The sequence below is a fragment of the Dama dama genome, chromosome 17 (genome assembly GCF_033118175.1).
Source record: "Dama dama isolate Ldn47 chromosome 17, ASM3311817v1, whole genome shotgun sequence".
NCBI lineage: Eukaryota > Metazoa > Chordata > Mammalia > Artiodactyla > Cervidae > Dama > Dama dama.
The window spans coordinates 41,718,961-41,739,814 of record NC_083697.1 but is presented as its reverse complement, the minus strand read 5'-3'; the positions used below and the strand labels follow the sequence as shown (position 1 = coordinate 41,739,814).

At 37.2% G+C, this 20,854-nt stretch overlaps 1 protein-coding gene across 9 annotated transcripts in view; it reads right to left on the bottom strand.

The window, feature by feature from the left end:
- FAM13A (family with sequence similarity 13 member A) overlaps positions 1 to 20,854 on the bottom strand; it is a 326,145-nt gene that overhangs the window by 101,756 nt on the left and 203,535 nt on the right. For all 9 annotated transcript variants that reach the window (XM_061164408.1, XM_061164407.1, XM_061164404.1 and 6 more), the window contains one exon: positions 19,766 to 19,929. In XM_061164408.1, coding sequence (XP_061020391.1) covers positions 19,766 to 19,929 — 164 coding nt within the window. The remainder of the gene's footprint in view (positions 1 to 19,765; positions 19,930 to 20,854) is intronic.

The window sequence follows — 20,854 nt, the reverse complement described above, 5'->3', positions numbered from 1 at the left end:
CCAATGGACTGTAGCCTGCCAGGCTCCTCTGTTCATGGAATTCTCTGGGCAAGAATACTGGAGTGGTTAGCCATTCCCTTCTCCTGGTTTACATCAGAGATAAAGTAGATGCCTCTTTTAGATTCAAATGAAGGATAATAATAACTAATAACTAGTTAAAGAAATAAACTATTGGGGTTATACACTGATGTGCAATCGCAGAGATGCACAAAGTAAGATTCTATCCAAAACTTTCAAAATCTTTTAAGCACTTTACATTACCCAATCTCTCCCAGGCTGTCTATTTCCTTTTCTACACTTCAGCTGACTTGCAGACTTCTAATTTTCTTACATAACTTCTTCAGCAGATTCCAAGTGTTTGGCAATAGGTTTGTTTGCACTTGTGATATCAAGAGCAACAACTGCTCCAAAAATGATGTGGCTTCATTTGTTTTAATTTCAACATCAACTTGAAGCAACTGAAGAACTGAGAACATTTCTTGGCCACACTATTTTGTTTTCATATGTTGTTTTAACATCAGATTGATTTGTTTCCTAAGAAAAAATATGTTGAAATAATTTCTTTCTTACAGGTTTGGTAAGAAAGTGCTTCTCAGGCAAGGTTTCTTCCTCTTATTTTTATCAATCTTTATAAATTGCACTAAGGAGCAAAACCTTCCACAAGATGCTCGTATAGTATTTATAAATGGCAATGACTAAATCTGACAGGACTTTTTGTAATTATGAAGCCAGGATTTTTAGGGAACATATAATTTAGATACCCTGGTACCACTACACAGGATTCTGACTAAACTTGCTCTCCAGCAGTCAGGGTGAGAACACTAGTGAAGTCCAGGGCTCATCAGCAGACAGGATCATTATTGACCACAGCCAATGTCAAAAATAAAGGCGAGGAGGGAGAAGAAATTGAAGGGGTGGTACATGAAGGCAGTCAGCATGTACTGAGAAGTTATACTGTGTTCATTTTAATAGATGTGGAAATGAAGAAGTTATCTTCAGCATGCAGATAGTAAGTGGCTGACATGAAGCTGGCATCTGAATGCCACAGCATTTCCATGATATGAAAGCTTTTAAAGATGATAAAGCATTATATTTACTCATCAATAACACACATTATCAACCAGCTACAGGAAAGAAAGAATCCTTTCTTTTGGTCTGAGTTTTATATTTAGATGAGTGCAAATATATTAAATAAGGGCTTCCGAGGTGGCTCACGGTAAAGAATCCTCCTGCAATGCAGGAGACGCAGGTTCAATCCCTGAGTCAGGAAGATCCCTTGCAGAAGGAAATAGCAACCTACTCCAGCATTTTTGCCTGGGAAATCCCATGGACAGAGGAGCCTGGAGGGCTACAGTCCCTGGGGTCACAAAAGAGTTGCACTAAGCAATAACACCATACAGTCTAATAATGGCTGTCGGAACCAAAGACAGACAGTGGACCAGAACAAACCTCTTTTGCTACTCTGAGTCAACAGTGTGTGTGTGTGTGTGTGTGTGTGTGTGTGTGTTGTGTAATGATAGAAGACAGCTGTGTTGCAGTAGGTAAAGGAAATGGTTGGCATGGGGTGTTGAGGGGAAGAGGAAGAAACAGAAAAGATGGAGAATCAAGTTTTAAATTGTGTTCTTAATTGTATTCCTCTAAGAAATAAATACATGGAAATGACAGGTAGGCTATCAATTGTTTTTATGTTAAAAAGCTACAGCATTTCTTAACTTGAAGAATGACTATAAAGCCTCATAAAAGATTTATTTTAGAAAGCAAAACAGTGACATTTAAAACAGGTTCATGCTAATAGGAATAAGGAATTTCTAGTTAGGTAAACTACTTTTCTTTAGTTACAGCAGAGACAAAGATGCTTGCTTTACTTAAGGCCCAAATAAAAATAATAAAATCAACATAATTAAAATATTTCATTACTATATAATTACAGATTGCTGGAAAAAAAATCCCATGGGGATAGAAATTATGTAATTGTTTTTTCAAAGACAGCTGCATGCTAAGTCACTTCAGTTTTGTCCGACTGTTTGCAGCCCTATGGGCTATAGCCAGCCAGGCTCCTCTATCCATGGAATTCTCCAGGCAAGAATACTGGAGTGGGTCACCATTTCCTCCTCCAGGGGATCTTCCTGACCCAAGGATCAAACCCTTGTCTCCTGCATTGCAGGCGGATTCTTTACTACAGAGCCACAGGGGAAGCCCCTTTTTCCAAAGACACACCTTTTTAATTCTAATGATAGATCTTGCTTTTTTAAAACGCTGTATGGAGTTATTTCATTAAAACACACCTGACTGGCCTTGGTGGAGCCTACAATGGCACACAGTTCACTTATTCGGGTTTTAGACTCCTGTAGAGCTGCCATGGGGTAGAGGACAAGGCTGCAAACAGTGAGGCAAAGGTGAAAGGCCTCCAGAGCTGGAAAGGCATCACTGAGGGTTCCCCTTTCCACCCCACTGACACCTTGACTTCACGAACTGGTTCCAGCATTCCCAATACAAGCATCAAAACTGTCACCAGAAAGACTGTCAAATCAAAGGACAAGTAATTACAGTACCTACTCATGGGGAATATAGCCAATATTGCATAAAAACTAAAAATGGAGTACAATCATTAAAATTGTATAAAAATAAAAATTAATAAAAAGAAAAAAGACAATCGTAATCTACGGTACATAAATACACCGTTATACAAAAATTCATACAGAAGCTCTATTTCTTCTTAAAAAAAGTGAATTTCTTCTAACAACAGAGGGACTGCAATCTCTTCATAAAAAGTGGTTAAAAATAAATTCTTTGAAACAACTTACATAATTGTTCTCCAACTTTCTGGGACAGGGAAAAATCCACATTTTTGCCAGATGGAATCTCAGTTAGTGACCATTGCCAATAAATAAGTGCTTGAGCACATTTTCCTGGAATGGGACTCCCTGGGCATGACTTTCTCCAAATCTCCCTCAGGAGCCCAGATAATAGTGTTTCTGTTCTCACAAAATAAGTCATGCCCCACACAACAGCTGCTACCACACCTGAGATCAGCTGCCTGAGACTGTCCCAGTGACCTTTCACCCTGTTAAATGATATTTCCTGCAGAGGAGAAGCAGACTTCAGCGGGGCTCCCTTCGAGAAATACCAAAATTATTTACTGTGATACGGTAACTGATTGGTAATCACTGCTGATTCTGTATCCCTCAGACATAAACTCTTCATCTTTCTGAGACATAAAATACTGAGCATGAGCGCAAAATCTCTCAATGGCAATACACTAGATGGTAAAATTAATTTATTTTATCATAAAGTAGGATGCTTTGCATTCAAGCAATTAATGAATGAATAAATGAAATATTAAGAAAGAAAATAAGAGGAAATAATGATCATTTGTACTACCAATAATAGGTTACATTAAAAAAAAATCACACAAATAAAGCAAATTAATATAACAAAAGAGAAACAGACTCACAGATACAGAGAACAAATTAGTGGTTACCTGCAGGGAGAGGAAAGGGGGGAAGGGCAAAATAGGAGTAGGGGATTAAGAGGTACAAACTGTTATATATAAAATAAGTTATAATGAAATATTATACAGCACAGGGAATATAGCCACTATTTTACAACAACTTTAAATGGAGAATAATCTACAAAGATGTGAATTGCTATATTGTACACTTGAACTGTATAACACTGTAAATCAACCATACCTCAATTAAAAAAAAAATTAAAAAAAAAAAATCACAGTAGTGGTGCCCTAAAGTGTCAACATCCCTAGAGCATTTTAAAGGATCTGATTTAAAAAAAATTATTTTAAATTCAACACTTCAGAGAACTGACTCACTGCATTAAATAACTGCACATATATCTTCTTTTTCTAGTGCTATTCATCTGTAGAGCATTATTAGAATTCATAAATAAATCCAAAAACTTTTTCCTCATTGAATTTTAGTAAGGAGACATAGAGTCGGACAAAGATATTTCAAATAAATTAGCTATAAATAAATACATAAAGTTAATAAAAGAAATGGTCTCCTCCAAATAGGCAATGCAGTTAATTCATTATTTAAAAAAAAATTAATTGAAAAGTGAGTTCTAATTCCACAATAAGTTTTCAAAATGTTGCTTCAGGAAGAGAACTCTAAATTGCAAAATAATCCAATTTGAAAAGTCTGGAAACAACCTAGTAAAATATGCTTGGACAAATATGAGTACCTTCAGAAATATTAGCCTAGACTTCAAATCACTCTATATGAAACAGATAAATGGTAGAGTTTGGCCAAACCAAATGATAACTGAATGGATATTCTGTTACAAAGAGAAGCTTAAATGAGATAATATTGCCTCTCTCATTTTTGGTGAGTTCACTACCATCACCTGTTCTTTTCCATGTCCAATTCTTTGCGATTCCATGAACTATAGCCTGCCGGGCTCCTCTAACCATGGGATTTTCCAAACTGACTCATTTGAAAAGATCCCGATGCTTGAAAAGATTGAAGGCAGGAGCAAAAGGGTATGACAAGGATGAGATGGTTGGATGGCATCACTGACTCGATGGACATGAGTTTGAGCAAGCTCTGGGAGTTGGTGATGGACAGGGAAGCCTGGCATGCTGCAGTCCATGGAGTTGCAAAGAGTCGGACACAACTGCGTGACTGAACTGAACTGATTCACACACACAACAGGGCCCTCCTGCTTCTCCATATCCACATATATTATTATTACCCTCTCCTTCACATGAATGGCAGGTCCATGTTGGCTGAACTGCACATGGCCACAGATATGCTCTGCTGTTCATTTGTTCCTGTTCAGGCATTTCTCTTAGCCTGGAATCCCCCTTCTGAACTCATATCCACTCATCCAAATAAAACTCAGCCTGTTTGGGCTTCTTATCACTGCTCTTTCCAATTCCACCACTCAAGGGATTTTATGCTCTTAAATGAGTGAAGCCATATTAATTGTTAAGTCCAGAGTCACTTCAGTTGTAGCTCTATATGATTTCTCTAAAATCTAACAATTACTATATCTCCCTTGAAACATTTGTCATCCTTTATTTAAAATACAACAGACATTATCTCTTGTTGCAAATTATATAATCTATACTCACACAGAAGATTTAGAAAATAGAGAAAAAAAAATATAAAAGTCAAACACAATCCCATTACTTACATAACCAGTATTTAACATGAGTCTATGTCCTTTCATTTTTCTCTGTTTAGATATAATTTATATAATTTCATAAAGATGGGACAATGCAAAGTGTTTAATGCCAGCAAACCATGTATGTAAAAATGGATGAAATGGTAAATTTTATGTATATTTTACAATAAAAGATATAGGATTATGCAGTATGTACTGTTTTATAACATTACATTTCATTCAATAACCAGTAAAATATTTCTATAACACTTCTACTCCTCAAAAATATTTTTATGCTTCTTATGATTCAAGTAGTGATTGCTAGATTTTTCCACTGTAAAAGAATGTTTTCTCTTTGTGATGAAAAATTATCTGTGAGATGATGATTTGAGACTGAAAATTTAGATGCCAGATGTTTGAGCATATACCTCAAAGGTAGAGCCAACAGAACTTGCTGATGAATTGGTTGAGAAAAATAGAGGAATAACAAATTTTTGGTCTCAGTAACTGGGTGAAATGGAGAAGGAAATAAATGGCAACCCACTTCACTGTTCTTGCCTGGGTAATCCCATGGACAGAGGAACACAGCAGGCTATAGTCCATAGGGTCACAAAGAGTCGGATACAACTTGGTGATTAAACAATAATTTTAAAGTCTACCACGCATTTAGTGGGGCTTCCCAGGTGGCTAGTGGTAAAGAGCCTGCCTGCCAATGCAGGAGACAAAAGAGACACAAGTTTGATCCCTGGGTTGGGAAGATCCCCTGGAAAAGAAACTGCAACCCACTCTAGTATGATTGCTTGGAAAATCCCATGGTCAGAGGAGACTGGTGGGCTATAGTTCATGGGATCGCAAAGAGTTGGATATGACTGAAGCGACCGATCACAACTGGGTAAATGGGACAAATTATTAAGATGGGGGAAAACCTGGGCAGAAATGAGATTGTCTTTTTTTTAGGTAGAAGTGTAAATGAGGAGTTTTGCTTTATATAGATTGAGTGTGATATGTTCATTCAATATCCAAGTACATTTACCAGGTAGCCAATAGGCAGGGCTGACCTCATGGGCATATGAAATATGCAGTTTCTCATGGACCATGCACACAAAGCCCCATATCTGGTTTTACGCTCTGCTGCTGCCATCTTAAAATCCTCAATTTTTAACAGAGGGTTCCACATTTTCACTTTGCATTGGGGGGTACCCCAAGGTTAAGTAGTTTGTCCTACCAACTGGATATAATAATTTGGAATATAATTATATTGAGAGTTTGGAACTGGAAGCATAATTTTGGAGGTCATAGGCCTAAAGATGGTATTCAAAACTGTGGACCTGGATGAATGTACACACGATGAGCACAGCTTGAGAAGAGGTCATAGGACTTAACCTTTCCATGTTCCAACTTTGAGAGGTCTGGAAGACAGATTTTGCAAACAGGACTATTAAAGGGTGTGAGGAAAATCAGGACAGTGTAGTATTGCAGAAGCAAAGCGAAGAAGAAAGTGCTTCAACGCAGTCATTAGTGCAGTCAAATCCTGCTGAGAGATAAGAGTAAAATGAGACCAGTAGACTGACCTTTGGATTTGGCAAGATGGAGATTGCTGGTGTTCTTGACAAGCACAATTTCAGTGGTGTGTGGGTTGAAGAAAGAAATGGGAGGAAAGGTTATGGAGACAGCAAGTACATATAATCCTTTACCAGAGCTCTAAAAATGAAGAGGGATATTGTTCCTAGGGAGGATTAAAAAATACTGAGAGCTATTATAAAATGCTTCTATGCTGATGGGAAAACTCTGGAAGGGCGAAATTGATGTCATAGAGAAAGGAACTGATTATTCTAACTTAGTCCTTGAGTGAGTGAGAGAGATTGGGGTTCAGAATACCAGCACAAAGGTTGACCCCAGAGAGGTACAAGTTCAGTTCACCCACTGAGAAAGAAGGGAAGGCAGAGTGTAAGGGTATGGCTGTGGATACACTGGTAGATTGGGGAGGTGGGAGGTAACAGTCTTTCTTAATTGCTGTGTGAAATAGGACAAAATCTTTGGATATATAAATCTAAGCCACGCTTATTTCTCTACTAAAGTGAAGTTCATGTTTTCAGAAAACAAATGTGGTGAGAGAAGAGCTACTATGTTTAGCTTTGTTTTTGTTATTCTAACATCAGAATTAGATGTTTGACAAAGAAACCAAAAAGACAACTTAATGGGAAAGGAATAACCTTTTCAACAACTGGTGGTGGGGCAAACGAATATCCACATGTGAAATAATGAAACCGGACCTGTGCTTCACACCGTATCTAAAAATTAACTGAAGAGGAATGAAATACCTAAATATAAGAGCAAAACTATAAAACTCTTAGAAGATGTAAATCTTTGCTTTTGGATTAGGCAAAGGTTTCTTGGACAGGACATCAAAATCATAAACAACAAAAGAAAAAATAGATTAACTGGACAATAAAAACAAAAAAACTTTGGTCCCTCAAATGATACTATCAAAAAAGTGAAAACACAAACTACAGAATGAGAAAATATTTGAAAATCATATACCTGATAAAGATTAGTATTCAGAGCATATAAAGAATTCTTCCAACTCAACAACAAAATGACAAATAACCCATTTTTTAAAAATGGACAAGGAATTTGAATGGACATTTCTCCAAAGAAGATATACAAATGGCTAACAAACACATGAAAAGGTGCTCAGCATCATTAGTCATTAGGGAAACACAAACCAAAACCACAATGAGAGACCATTTCACACCCATCAGAATGATTACAATAAAAAGACAATTACAGGTGTTGGTAAGGATGTGAAGAAACTGGAAACATCATACGTTGCTGACGGTAATGCAAAATGAAGCAGTCACTTTGAGAAACAACTTATAAATTCCTCAAGAAATCAAACAGACTTACCATATGATCCAGAAATTCCAACCCTAGGCATATACTCAAGAGAACTGAAAATATGTCCAGAGAAAGACTTGCACACACATATTCATACTAGCATTATTTGTAATAGCCCTGAAGTAAAAGCAACTCAAATGTCCATCAACTGATGAATTAAAAATGTGGTGTACACATATTAATACATTGGGATATTATTCAAGTCATTAAAGGAATGACATACTGATATTTCATTCGTATGAATGAACCTCTAAAGCATATTTTCTCCATTGCTTTTCGCTTCTGTTCTTTTCACAGCTATTTTAAGGCCTCCTCAGACACCATTTTGCTTTTTTGCATTTCTTTTCTATGGGGATGGTCTTAATCCCTGTCTCCTGTACAATGTCACAAACCTCTGTCCATAGTTCATCAGGTACTCTATCAGATCTAGTCCCTTAAATCTATTTCTCATTTCCATTGTATAATCATAATGGATTTGATTTAGGTCATACCAGAATGGTCGAGTGGTTTTCCCTACTTTCTTCAATTTAAGTCAGAATTTGGCAATAACAAGTTCATGATCTGAGCCACAGTCAGCTCCCAGTCTTGTTTTTGCTGACTGCATAGAGCTTCTCCATCTTTGGCTACAAAGAATATGATCAGTCTGATTTCAATGTCAACCATCTGGTGATGTCCATGTGTAGAATCTTCTCTTGTGTTGTTGGAAGAGGGTGTTTACTATGACCAGTGCGTTCCCTTGGCAAAACTCTATTAGCCTTTGCCCTGCTTCATTCTGTACTCCAAGGCCAAATTTGCCTGTTACTCCAGGTGTTTCTTGACTTCCTACTTTTGCATTCCAGTCCCCTATAATGAAAAGGACATCTTTTTTGGGTGTTAGTTCTAAAAGGTCTTGTAGGTCTTCATAGAACCATTCAAGTTCAGCTTCTTCAGTGTTACTGGTTGGGGCATAGGCTTGGATTACCATGATATTGAATGGTTTGCCTTGGAAATGAACAGAGATCATTCTGTCATTTTTGAAATTGCATCCAAGTACTGCATTTCAGACTCTTTTTCTGACCATGATGGCTACTCCATTTCTTCTAAGGGATTCCTACCCACAGTAGTAGATATAATAGTCATCAGAGTTAAATTCACCCATTCCAGTTCATCTTAGTTCACTGATTCCTAGAATGTCAACATTCACTCTTGCCATCTCCTGTTTGACCACTTCCAATTTTCCTTGATTCATGGACCTAACATTCCATGTTCCTATGCAATATTGCTCTTTACAGCATCAGACCTTGCTTCTATCACCAGTCACATCCAAAACTGGGTACTGTTTTTGCTTTGGCTCCATCCCTTCATTCTTTCTGGAGTTATTTCTCCACTGATATCCAGTAGCATATTGGGCACCTACCGACCTGGGGAGTTCCTCTTTCAGTACACTATCATTTTGCCTTCTCATACTGTTCATGGGGTGCTCAAGGCAAGAATACTGAAGTGATTTGCCATTCCCTTCTCCAGTGGACCACATTCTGTCAGACCTCTCCACCATGACCTGTCCGTCTTTGGTAGCCCCACATGGCATGATTTAGTTTCACTGAGTTAGACAAGGCTGTGTTCCATGTGATCAGCTTGGCTAGTTTTCTGTGATTATGGTTTCAGTGTGTTTACCCTCTGATGCCTTCTCACAACACCTACCGTCTTACTTGGCTTTCTCTTACGTGTGAAAAGAACAGAAGCAAAAAGCAAAGGAGAAAAGGAAAGATATTCCCATCTGAATGTAGAGTTCCAAAGAATAGCAAGGAAAGATTAAAAAAAGCCTTCCTCAGCAATCAATGCAAAGAAATAGAGGAAAACAACAGAATGGGAAAGACTAGAGATCTCTTCAAGAAAATTAGAGATACCAAGGGAACATTTCATGCAAAAATGGGCTCAATAAAGGACAGAAATGGTATGGACCTAACAGAAGCAGAAGATAATACAAAGAGATGGCAAGAACACACAGAAGAACTGTACAAAAAAGATCTTCACGACCCAGATAATCACGATGGCGTGATCACTCACCTAGAGCCAGACATCCTGGAACGCGAAGTCAGCTGGGCCTTAGGAAACATCACTACAAACAAAGCTAGTGGAGGTGATGGAATTCCAGTTGAGCTATTTCAAATCCTGAAAGATGATGCTGTGAAAGTGCTGCACTCAATATGCCAGCAAATTTGGGAAACTCAGAAGTGGCCACAGGACTGGAAAAGGTCAGTTTTCATTCCAATCCCAAAGAAAGGCAATGCCAAAGAATGCTGAAACTACCGCACAGTTGCACTCATCTCACACACTAGCAAAGTAATGCTCAAAATTCTCCAAGCCAGGCTTCAGCAATACGTAAACCATGAACTTCCAGATGTTCAAGTTGGTTTTAGAAAAGGCAGAGGAACCAGAGATCAAATTGCCAACATCCGCTGGATCATTGAAAAAGCAAGAGAGTTCCAGAAAAACATCTATTTCTGCTTTATTGACTATGCCAAAGCCTTTGACTGTGTGGATCACAATAAACTGTGGAAAATTCTGAAAGACATGGCAATACCAGACCACCTGACATGTCCCTTGAGAAACCTGTATGCAGGTCAGGAAGCAACAGTCAGATCTGGACATGGAACAACAGACTGCTTCCAAATTGGAAAAGGAATACCTCAAGGCTGTATATTGTCACCCTGCTTATTTAACTTATATTCAGAGTACATCATGAGAAATGCTGGACTGGAAGAAGCACAAGCTGGAATCAAGATTGCTGGGAGAAATATCAAAAACCTCAGATATGCAGATGACACCACCCTTATGGCAGAAAGTGAAGAGGAACTAAAAAGCCTCTTGATGAAAGTGAAGGAGGAGAGTGAAAAAGCTGGCTTAAAGCTCAACATTCAGAAAACTAATATCGTGGTATCTGGTCCCATCACTTCATGGGAAATAGATGGGAAACAGTGGAAACAGTGTCAGACTTTATTTTTCTGGGCTCCAAAATCACTGCAGATGGTGACTGCAGCCATGAAATTAAAAGACGCTTACTCCTTGGAAGGAAAGTTATGACCAACCTGGATAGCATATTTAAAAGCAGAGACATTACTTTGCCAACAAAGGTCTGTCTAGTCAAGGCTATGATTTTTCCAGTGGCCATGTATGGATGTGAGATTTGGAAGGTGAAGAAAGCTGAGCGCCAAAGAATTGATGCTTTTGAACTGTGGTGTTGGAGAAGACTCTTGAGAGTCCCTTGGACTGCAAGGAGATCCAACCAGTCCATCCTAAAGGAGATCAGTCCTGGGTGTTCATTGGAAGGACTGATGCTGAAGCTGAAACTCCAATACTTTGGCCACCTCATATGACGAGTTGACTCACTGGAAAAGACCCTGATGCTGGGAAGGATTGGGGGCAGGAGGAGAAGGGGACGACAGAGGATGAGATGGCTGGATGGCATCACCGACTCAATGGACATGGATTTGGGTAGACTCCAGGAGTTGGTGATGGAAAAGGGAGGCCTGGCGTGCTGCGATTCATGGGGTTGCAAAGAGTCAGACACTACTGAGCGACTGAACTGAACTGAACTAAATCATATGATGAGTGAAAGAAGGTAGATCCAAAAGGACATGTATTCTGTGATTCTACTTACAAGAAATGGCAAGGGTTAATGGGAGCTTCCTAGAAGAGATGAAAATTGACCACTGACAAAGTGGAATAAGGACACTCCAGATAAAGAGAACACATTAAGAAAGACACAAATGTGTGGAACCACTGGGATATATGAATAATGTGGTTGCAATGTAACCTGGGTTTAGTAGAATAAAGAACTGTTAAAGAGTAAGTCAAGAAGATAGGATAAGTCGGATTTCTAAAAGGCTTTGAATGACTTGACATTTATTCAATGAGAAGTCCTCTTTGCTTTTATAACATATCTATTATGTCAGTTTTAAACCTTCTGCATTTCATACCATTGTTAACCACATATAAGTTTCCCTCACTTAATGGACTAGGAGACCCCTGAAGATTAGAGACTGTTCCCTGGTTCTCTCTGACTTCTCAGGACCCAGTGCAAAATGTTCAGTACAAAGAATGTGCCCAATAAGAGTTTGTTGACTGTCATATGACCCAGCAATCCCACTGCTGTGCATACACACCGAGGAAACCTGAATTGAAAGAGTCACGTGTACCCCAATGTTCATCGCAGCACTGTTTATAATAGCCAGGACATGGGAGCAGCCTAGATGCCCATCAGCAGACGAATGGATAAGAAAGCTGTGGTACATATATCCAATGGAATATTACCCAGCCATTAAAAAGGAATACATTTGAATCAGTTTTAATGATGTGGATGAAACTGGAGCCTATTATACAGAGAGAAGTAAGTCAGAAAGAAAAACACCAATACAGTATACTAACGCATATATATGGAATTTAGAAAGATGGTAACGATAACCCTGTATGTGAGACAGCAAAAGAGACACAGATGTACAGAACAGTCTTTTGGACTCTGTGGGAGAAGGCGAGGGCGGGATGTTATGGGAGAATGGCATTGAAACATGTAAATTATCATATATGAAACAAATCACCAGTCCAGGTTCGATGCATGATATCGGGTGCTCGGGGCTGGCGCACTGGGATGACCTAGAGGGATGGGATGGGGAGGGAGGTGGGAGGGGTGTTCAGGATGGGGAACACATGTACACCCGTGGTGGATTCATCTCAATGTATGGCAAAACCAATACAATATTGTAAAGTGAATAAATAAATAAAACTTTAAAAAAAAAGTGTTGACTTTGAATTACTAAAATAATTTAAACTAAGACCACAGCAGTCCTGATATACTTTGATGATTTACATGCTACTGAGAATGATCTGCAAACATAATAAATTTCTTTACCATTACTTACCTTCCCTTTCACCAACCACTCATACTACAAATAGAGTTTAGTAAAAACAAATTCAAATTGAAATTTGCATTCTAGTGAAATGCAAAAATTTGAATACAGCAACTGTATTGAGTGGCAGACTTGGTGAATAAATAAATTGCTTTTTTAATCATCAAAATAACTAGAGAAGTATTAGAGACTTTCATTTTAAATTATGGGAAAAAAGGAGATTAAAAATACTAGAAATATGTTTAATAGTTATTCAATGTATGTGAGAGTTTATCTAAGATGACCCTGGAATATTTATCATGGGAGCTAGTGGTGGTGAAGAATAGATTAGAAAACTATCTTTAGAAATAGAGGTAGATTTTTTTTTCTAATACAGCCTGGGACCTTGGGGACATTTCAAACCTACTTTTCCATAAATCTTTGTTATGAAGGCCAGGGAGTCTGAATACTTCAGAAAACAGTAACTCTGTAAGTGAACTGTGTGGTTAGGCTTACCACTGTGCTTTTCACTAAGTGGTTTTTAGACTTTCCTTTCCTCAAATGGGATTTATCGCAGGAAACCTTGCCGAGTCAGCAGCACATTTATATTTGGTAATTTTTCAAATTACACTGTACATGATACGGTTATGAATTTTGTAGCTAAGAATCCTAATTTTATTTCAGCCTTATTAGTCAGTTAAACATTTTGAAACATTTTTTCCAAGTAGCAGAGAGTGAAACATTCCAGGGAATACAGATAGACATTCAGGAAGTAACTGGAGTGCCCTTTATGAAGTACAAACACAGGATAATTATGGCTGCTTTCTGGGGCTGGCTGGACTTCAGAAGGGAAGAAAGCCATAGCTAACTGCCAGAATTAACAGATTAGATATCTTGAAGGACAATGGGTACAGCTAATATTGTTGAATACTGATTCATTATTAATCATTAGACATCTGAATCTTATGAGATCTATTATTGTAATGTGACTAAAATATGAAGAATCATTTAGCAAACATCACAAGACACAATTTCTGCCACAAGGGCGGAGAGCTGCACACAGAGGTAATGAGCCTCATAAAACAATGAACTTCTTCTACATAAATAAGCAGCATATCACTGACAGAAATGCAACATCAGGGCCAGAGACCCATCCCATGGGAAGACAGTGCAGAGAGTTAGAGAGGATGATGAGAGAGTACAGCTGTCTGGAACTCTGTGGCATCTTCAAGAGTGGGCAATACATGGTTCCCTTGGGAAACTTTCCCAAGGAATACTTTCCAAGGACCACAAGAAACAGAACTGACACATAAAATTCTACCATTTTAGAATCAGACCTCAATCTCAGAGAAGTTTAAGTCAGTCAAGATAAAGACAGTAGAATTTAAATTCAAATTGAGCACCTGTAATAATATTATAAGAATAATGACTATAGCAGGATCGGCTAAGTATATGACTAGTAGGTACTATCATGAATGCGAAAAAAAAACAAAAACCAACTAACAAGACTCAGTCCCTTTAATTCAGAAAGTCACAATCAGGTTGAAGAGAGAAGTATAAAGACATGAAAAGTGAAGTAAATCAAAGTAGAAGATAGGAGTGAAATAACTGCAAAACAATCAGAAGACATATATTAATCTCAGCCTGTCAACTAACTAGGTGATCTTCAATAATTCACCTAACTCAATAAATATCTGTTAAATGAACAATCTTTTCAGAATCATGGTTTCTTCATCCTAGGTTACTTTTCAGATCTGAAATATTTTTACAGGGTCACCTGACAAAACTGTAATGTAGAACAAAATATTACATGCATGCTATGTAATTTTTTCTAACATTACTGAGGTATAATTGACAAATACAAATTACATATCTTTAAGGTATATAAGTGTGATGATTTGATAGGTGTATACATTGTAAGCTGATTACCACAAACAGGCAAACTGACATATCCATCATCTCACAGCTACAATTTAGTTTTTCTGGTGAGACCAATTAAGATTGACTTAGCAAATTTCAAGTATACAAAACAGTACTGTTAACTACCATCATCATGCAGAGCATTAGATGCCCAGAACTTACTTATCTTGTAACCGAACATTTTAACCCTTTTTCTTTAGGACAGTTCTGTCAGACAGAGTATTCCTGGTTGGCAAATTTTTCTTTCACAAGAAAAATATATCATCCTATTTATTCCCTCCTGGCCTACAAGGATCATGCCAAGAAATCCACTTATAGCCTTATGGGGTTGCTTTGTATGTGGTCATACTCCTTTCAAGAGTCTCTTTCAGCCTTTAACTTCTGACAATTTGTATAACATGTTTCAAAGTAACCTTGTTCGGGGTCCTTTTATTTTCATCTGGATATCCATATCCTCTTTAAGATTCAGAAAATTTTCAGCCATTATTTTTAAAATAAGTTTTCTTCTTTCTTCCTCTTTCTCCTGTTTGGACTTCTAAGTCATGTATATTCATTTGTTTAATGCTGTTCTCTAGGTCTTGCATGATTTTGCCACTCTTTTGCATTCTTTTTTTTGTTCCTACAACTAAAGCTAAATAACCTATTTTCAAGTTGGCTGATTCTTTATTCTTCACAATTGAATCTGCACTATTGAACCTCTCTATCAAATTTTTGGTTCTGTCATTGTAGTCTTCAGCTCCAAGATTTCTGTTTGACTCCTTTCATGGTTTCTATTTCTCTATTATACTCCTTGATCTATTAAGTACTGTTTTTTTTTTTTTTTTAATTTTATTTAGTTGTCTATCAATGTTCTCTTGCACCTCAATAAGCTTTTAAAACATGATTTTAAAAATTCTTTTTAGAAAACTGGTCTATTTCCATTTATTTGGTTTGGTTACTGGGGCTTTGCTAGTTTCCTGTGGTGATATCATGTCTGCCTGATTCTCTGTGATCTGTGTAGCCATGTATTGGTATGAAGGAGCAAACACGTCTTCTGGTCTTTGTAGATTGGTTTTGGCAGGTAAACACATTCTTCTGTTGGGTTCCTGGGCTGACAGAATTGCCTCTGGGATTTCAGTGAAGCAGAAGTAAAGCCAGGTCATTTCAATTATGGTTTCCTCGGGTATATGCCCAGGAGTGGGATTGCTGGATCATATGGCAGTTTTATTCTAGTTTTTTTAAGGCATCTCCATACTGTTCTCCATAGTGGCTCTATCAATTTGCATTCTGACCAACAGTGTTAGAGGGTTCCCTTTTCTCCACAGCCTCTTCAGCATTTATGGTTTGTAGATTTTTTGATGATGGCCATTCTGACCAGTGTGCAGTGATACCTCATCGTAGTTTTTATTTGCATTTCTCTAAAAATGAGCAACACTGAGCATCTTTTCATGTGTTTCATTTCTTGTTAAAAGACATCCACATCTCCTCACTCCAATTTTTTTTTGTATTTGTATTTTTCAAAAAAATGTTACTGAAGTGTATTTTACATATCATAAAATCTACCTTTTCAAGTACACAGTTCAATGATTTTTATTAATTTTACCAAGTGGTGTAGTTATCACCATGGAAGAGTTTCAGAACATTTTCACTGCCTTAAATAACACCCCTCTAGGCATGTATAGCTACTCTCCTATACAATCACAGTCCCCTCCTGGCTCCCAACCCCTAGACAATCATAAATCTGTTTCTATGAATTTGCCTTTTCTGGCCATCTCATTTAAAGGGAATCATACAATATACATATAGTTTCTTGACTCTACACTTTTACTTTACAGAACAAAACTAGAAATTTTTTTTGGTCTTTAAGAAAAATCACACATTCAAGGAAATGTATAACCTTTCAAATAAAACATTACAATAAATATTGTTAAAAATCTAAAAGACTAAAAATATTAATCCCCTTAAGTTCTAAAATTAAATTCTGAAAATAATATAGTAAGTACAGTGTTAGAAACATGAAAAATGATCATTTATCTATGTCACATGTTGAAATAGATAATAATATAGCTATCCCTGAAACGTTAAATCATTTTAACATCTTAAACTTTACATATACTATGTATTTTTCCTTTCTCTTCTTAGGCTGGATGTGTGACTTCCTCTTCCAGGAGAATTTTTAAACAGCCTGTTTACTAACATACAAGTTAATACTTACAGTTTAGTTCTTGTGTAAATGACAAAACAAATACTGTCCTTGATATTTTTAAAAGGAGAAAAATAAGATTACTACCATGTAGGGAGAAGAACTGGAATGTTCCAGCCTTGCTTAAGGGATGCACCTGTCCAACAACATCCTCATTTCTGTGTGTGCCTCTGACCTGCCAAACAGGCACTGTACTTACAATGTGGAGAATGACGACATTTATTCTTTCAAAGTTGGCATGTCAGAATAGAGGTTGTGCTTTTCAGACTACTGTGAATTTTGGTAATGCATGCATCTGCATTACAAAAAAAAGAAAGAATTCTTGACAATATTTTAGGAATTGCTGCTGTCAGTTTTAGATGATATAAATGGACTAGCTAAATGTCTTTCCTGAATGAGGTGAACCTATCACTAAGCACCTGTCTTTGCCTGGGAATTCAGTATAAAACAGCTCCACTGAGCTCTAACAAAATCAAGAGAAAGTGTATTCCTAAGTTTTTCTCAAGCCATTCTAATTATGAGAGAAAGATTCTATGAAGACTAGAAAAATGATTGTTTTCTATATGATTTGAACTGTGGTGTTGGAGAAGACTCTTGAAAGTCCCTTGGACTGCAAGGAGATCCAACCAGTCCATCCTGAAGGAAATCAGTCCTGAATATTCATTGGAAGGACTGATGCTGAAGCTCCAATACTTTAGCCACCTGATGCAAAGAACTGACTCATTTGAAAAGACCCTGATGCTGGGAAAGATTGAAGGCAGATGGAGAAGGGGTTGACAGAGGATGAGATGGTTGGATGGCATCACCGACTCAATGGACATGAGTTTGAGTAAACTCTGGGAATTGGTGATGGACAGGGAGGCCTGGAGTGCTGCAGTGCACAGGGTTGCAAAGAGTCAGACATGACTGAGCAACTGAACTGAACTGAACATCCTCAAAGCCAATTTTAGACAATTACAGAAATACAGAAAAATGTTATTCATATAAATAAATAATTTTTCAAGATAGAAGTCAGTCAATAAGCAAAGATAGTGAACTCTCTGAACTCTCAAAACATCACATTTTAAAGTGTGTTACTCCCTTATGCTTTTATTTTTACTGCCACTATCTGAAGAGTAGAAAAATAATGAACACTTGCTGATTAAAATTCACACTTCTGTTACATCTCAAGAAGCAATGGGGCTATGTTTAAGATTTGAAACTAAGAAGAAAAATGATCAAAGTCAGCCAACCTGGGAAAAATTACTGAACAAGGTCTAAACTCTAAAAATTTCAAGTTATCAAGAACACGCTGTTAGCCAAAAACCAACTCTCAAAGCTCTAGAAATCAAACTTATTGTTGAAAAATCACAGGACAGACACTTCCTCATTCTGGACATTTCAGTACCAAAGGTTCTTTCCTAGTGTTATCTTTGTTGTTAACTGATACTGTAATTTTGTTGAAAATCAAACTGTTACGTATGTTGTAATGATTTTAATAAGTGCAAACAGAATGACTTTATTCACTGCTTTGTAAAGTCAATCAAGCTTATCAGATAGGGCTAACAAAAATAGATTTTGCTGAATTGCCCCCATTTTTTTTCTTTAGTAGGAGCAACTAAAAAATAAATCAATGCTATGATTGAGGAAATGTTTCTTGACAATTCCTTGGGAAAAAGTTGGTAAACCAAAATGAATGCTGTATTTAGAGAATAAGGGCATACAATATACTTAATACACACTACCCCACTTTGTGGTTAAGACTGAGGCAACCAATAAACTGTTAAGGAGAAAAATGGAAACTCTCCTAAGAAAAAATTTAGAGAAACCTGTTGCTGCTAAATCGCTTCAGTCGTGTCTGACTCTTAGTGACCCCATGGACTGTAGCCTACCAAGATCCTCTGTCAATGGGATTTTCAAGGCAAGAATACTGGAGTGGGCTGCCATTTCCTTCTCCAAGAGAACCTGTGTGTATGTGTACAGAACACACACACACACATTTTTCCCTGGTTCAAATTTATAAACTAAACAATAACTTGTTCTAGAAAGCAACTGCAAATGAAAACAGCTTCATAAGTTCATTTTTGAAATAAATTGGCACACTATCTATTCTGTTACTTCAAAGACATAGAAAGGATTTACATTTTGTTTTTAGTGAAATTTATTGTAATGCTTTTTTAAAATTATAGAAATAGGTTTTAAGTTACAAAAAACGATGAAAAACTTTTAAAAGGAAAAATTCTATATGTTAGAAATAAATAAGATTCAGACTCCATTTTACCTGTTTTAAGAAAATCATATGCCTTTTTCCTCAAGTATATCAATGAAGTTTGCTCTTAGGTTTAACAAGCAACCTAATGCTTAAAAGGCAATATTCAAAATGTGTTAGTGAGAGTTGGTTCTAGTGACAACTGTGAAATCCCCTTTAACTGCAGATAACATTGGCCACTGAACATACTATGAAAAGGCATCCAAAAAAATAACTCTTCCAACATTTAATGTGAGGCTAGCATAGGTTGACTGACTAAATAATTTGTTTTAATCCAAAAAATAAAATATAACAAACCAGGAATGCTCCTGTGATAAGAACTACTAGTCAGAACATTTTCAAAAGTTACAGTAAATTTTAAACAGTTTTACTGATCGGACATGACTGAGCGACTTCACTCACTCACTCACTCACTGATCTGTATCCTGATGACCCTGGTGGTGGATATGTGTAAACACACCTCCATATGAGGTGTGTACATTAGCACAGATGATGGCATACATGACACATACACAAAAGAAACATGCTAACCTGGACAGCAACTTGGCAGCATTAGCATCCTCTGCTGAACTCATGTCATCCCAGCAGGATTTTCTCCGACTTAGCTGCAGGCTGACCTGAGGAATGCCCTCAGACAGCTCTGGGCGTGGTGCCCTGTGGGTCCAAATAGATCCCTCACTACTGGATTTGCGGATCTAAAACACAAAATTATAAAAAGAGAGAGGAATTTTTTTTTTTTATTAGTTGGAGGCCAATCACTTCACAACATTTCAGTGGGTTTTGTCATACATTGATATGAATCAGCCATGGATTTACACGTATTCCCCATCCCGATCCCCGCTCCCACCTCCCTCTCGACCCGATTCCCCCGGGTCCTCCCAGTGCACCAGGCTGGAGCACTTGAAAAAGAGAGAGGAATTTTTTAAAAGTTTCCAGTTAAGATACTGAAGATAGTTTATTTGAATTCATTAATAGTCTAATATATTAATCATACTCCAGAAAAATATCAATTGAGATATAGAAATAAAAATGTGTATAAAAATTCTTTTATAGCAAAGGGTACAGTGAAGGGGTGATACCAATATTTCTGAGGGGAACTTTCAAACCATATATGATCCACACACCACTCCTGGACTCTCAAACCAATTTTCCCCAGGCCTAACACCTCCTTAGAATACCTATTCTATGTAATGAGAGATTACGAGACTATATAAGACGGAAACCTAGAAGAAGAGAATAAATAGCTAGAAAGAAGCAGAAGAAAATAAGTCTGAGAACCAGTGAAATAAAGAATTCCAGTGTGGGAAAGTTATCCAGAAATATTCACTACCAACAAGCAAAATACATACCAGTTTGCAAGTTTCCATTGTAATCTTTTGTAGGGCAAAGCATGGTGTAATAAATTTTGAATTAAGGAAATAAATACAAAAAACACCACCTTTTTACTTTTCTTCTATCTCTGGAATCATGGACAACACAAATGCCAAATGAATACTCAGAGTACAGACTTTTTATACCTGAGGTCTCTCCAACCCCAGAAATATTCTCACATTCTCTTATTTTAGGTCAGAAAACAATGAGAATACAATCAATATTCTTTTCCTAATGTGTAAAAATCAT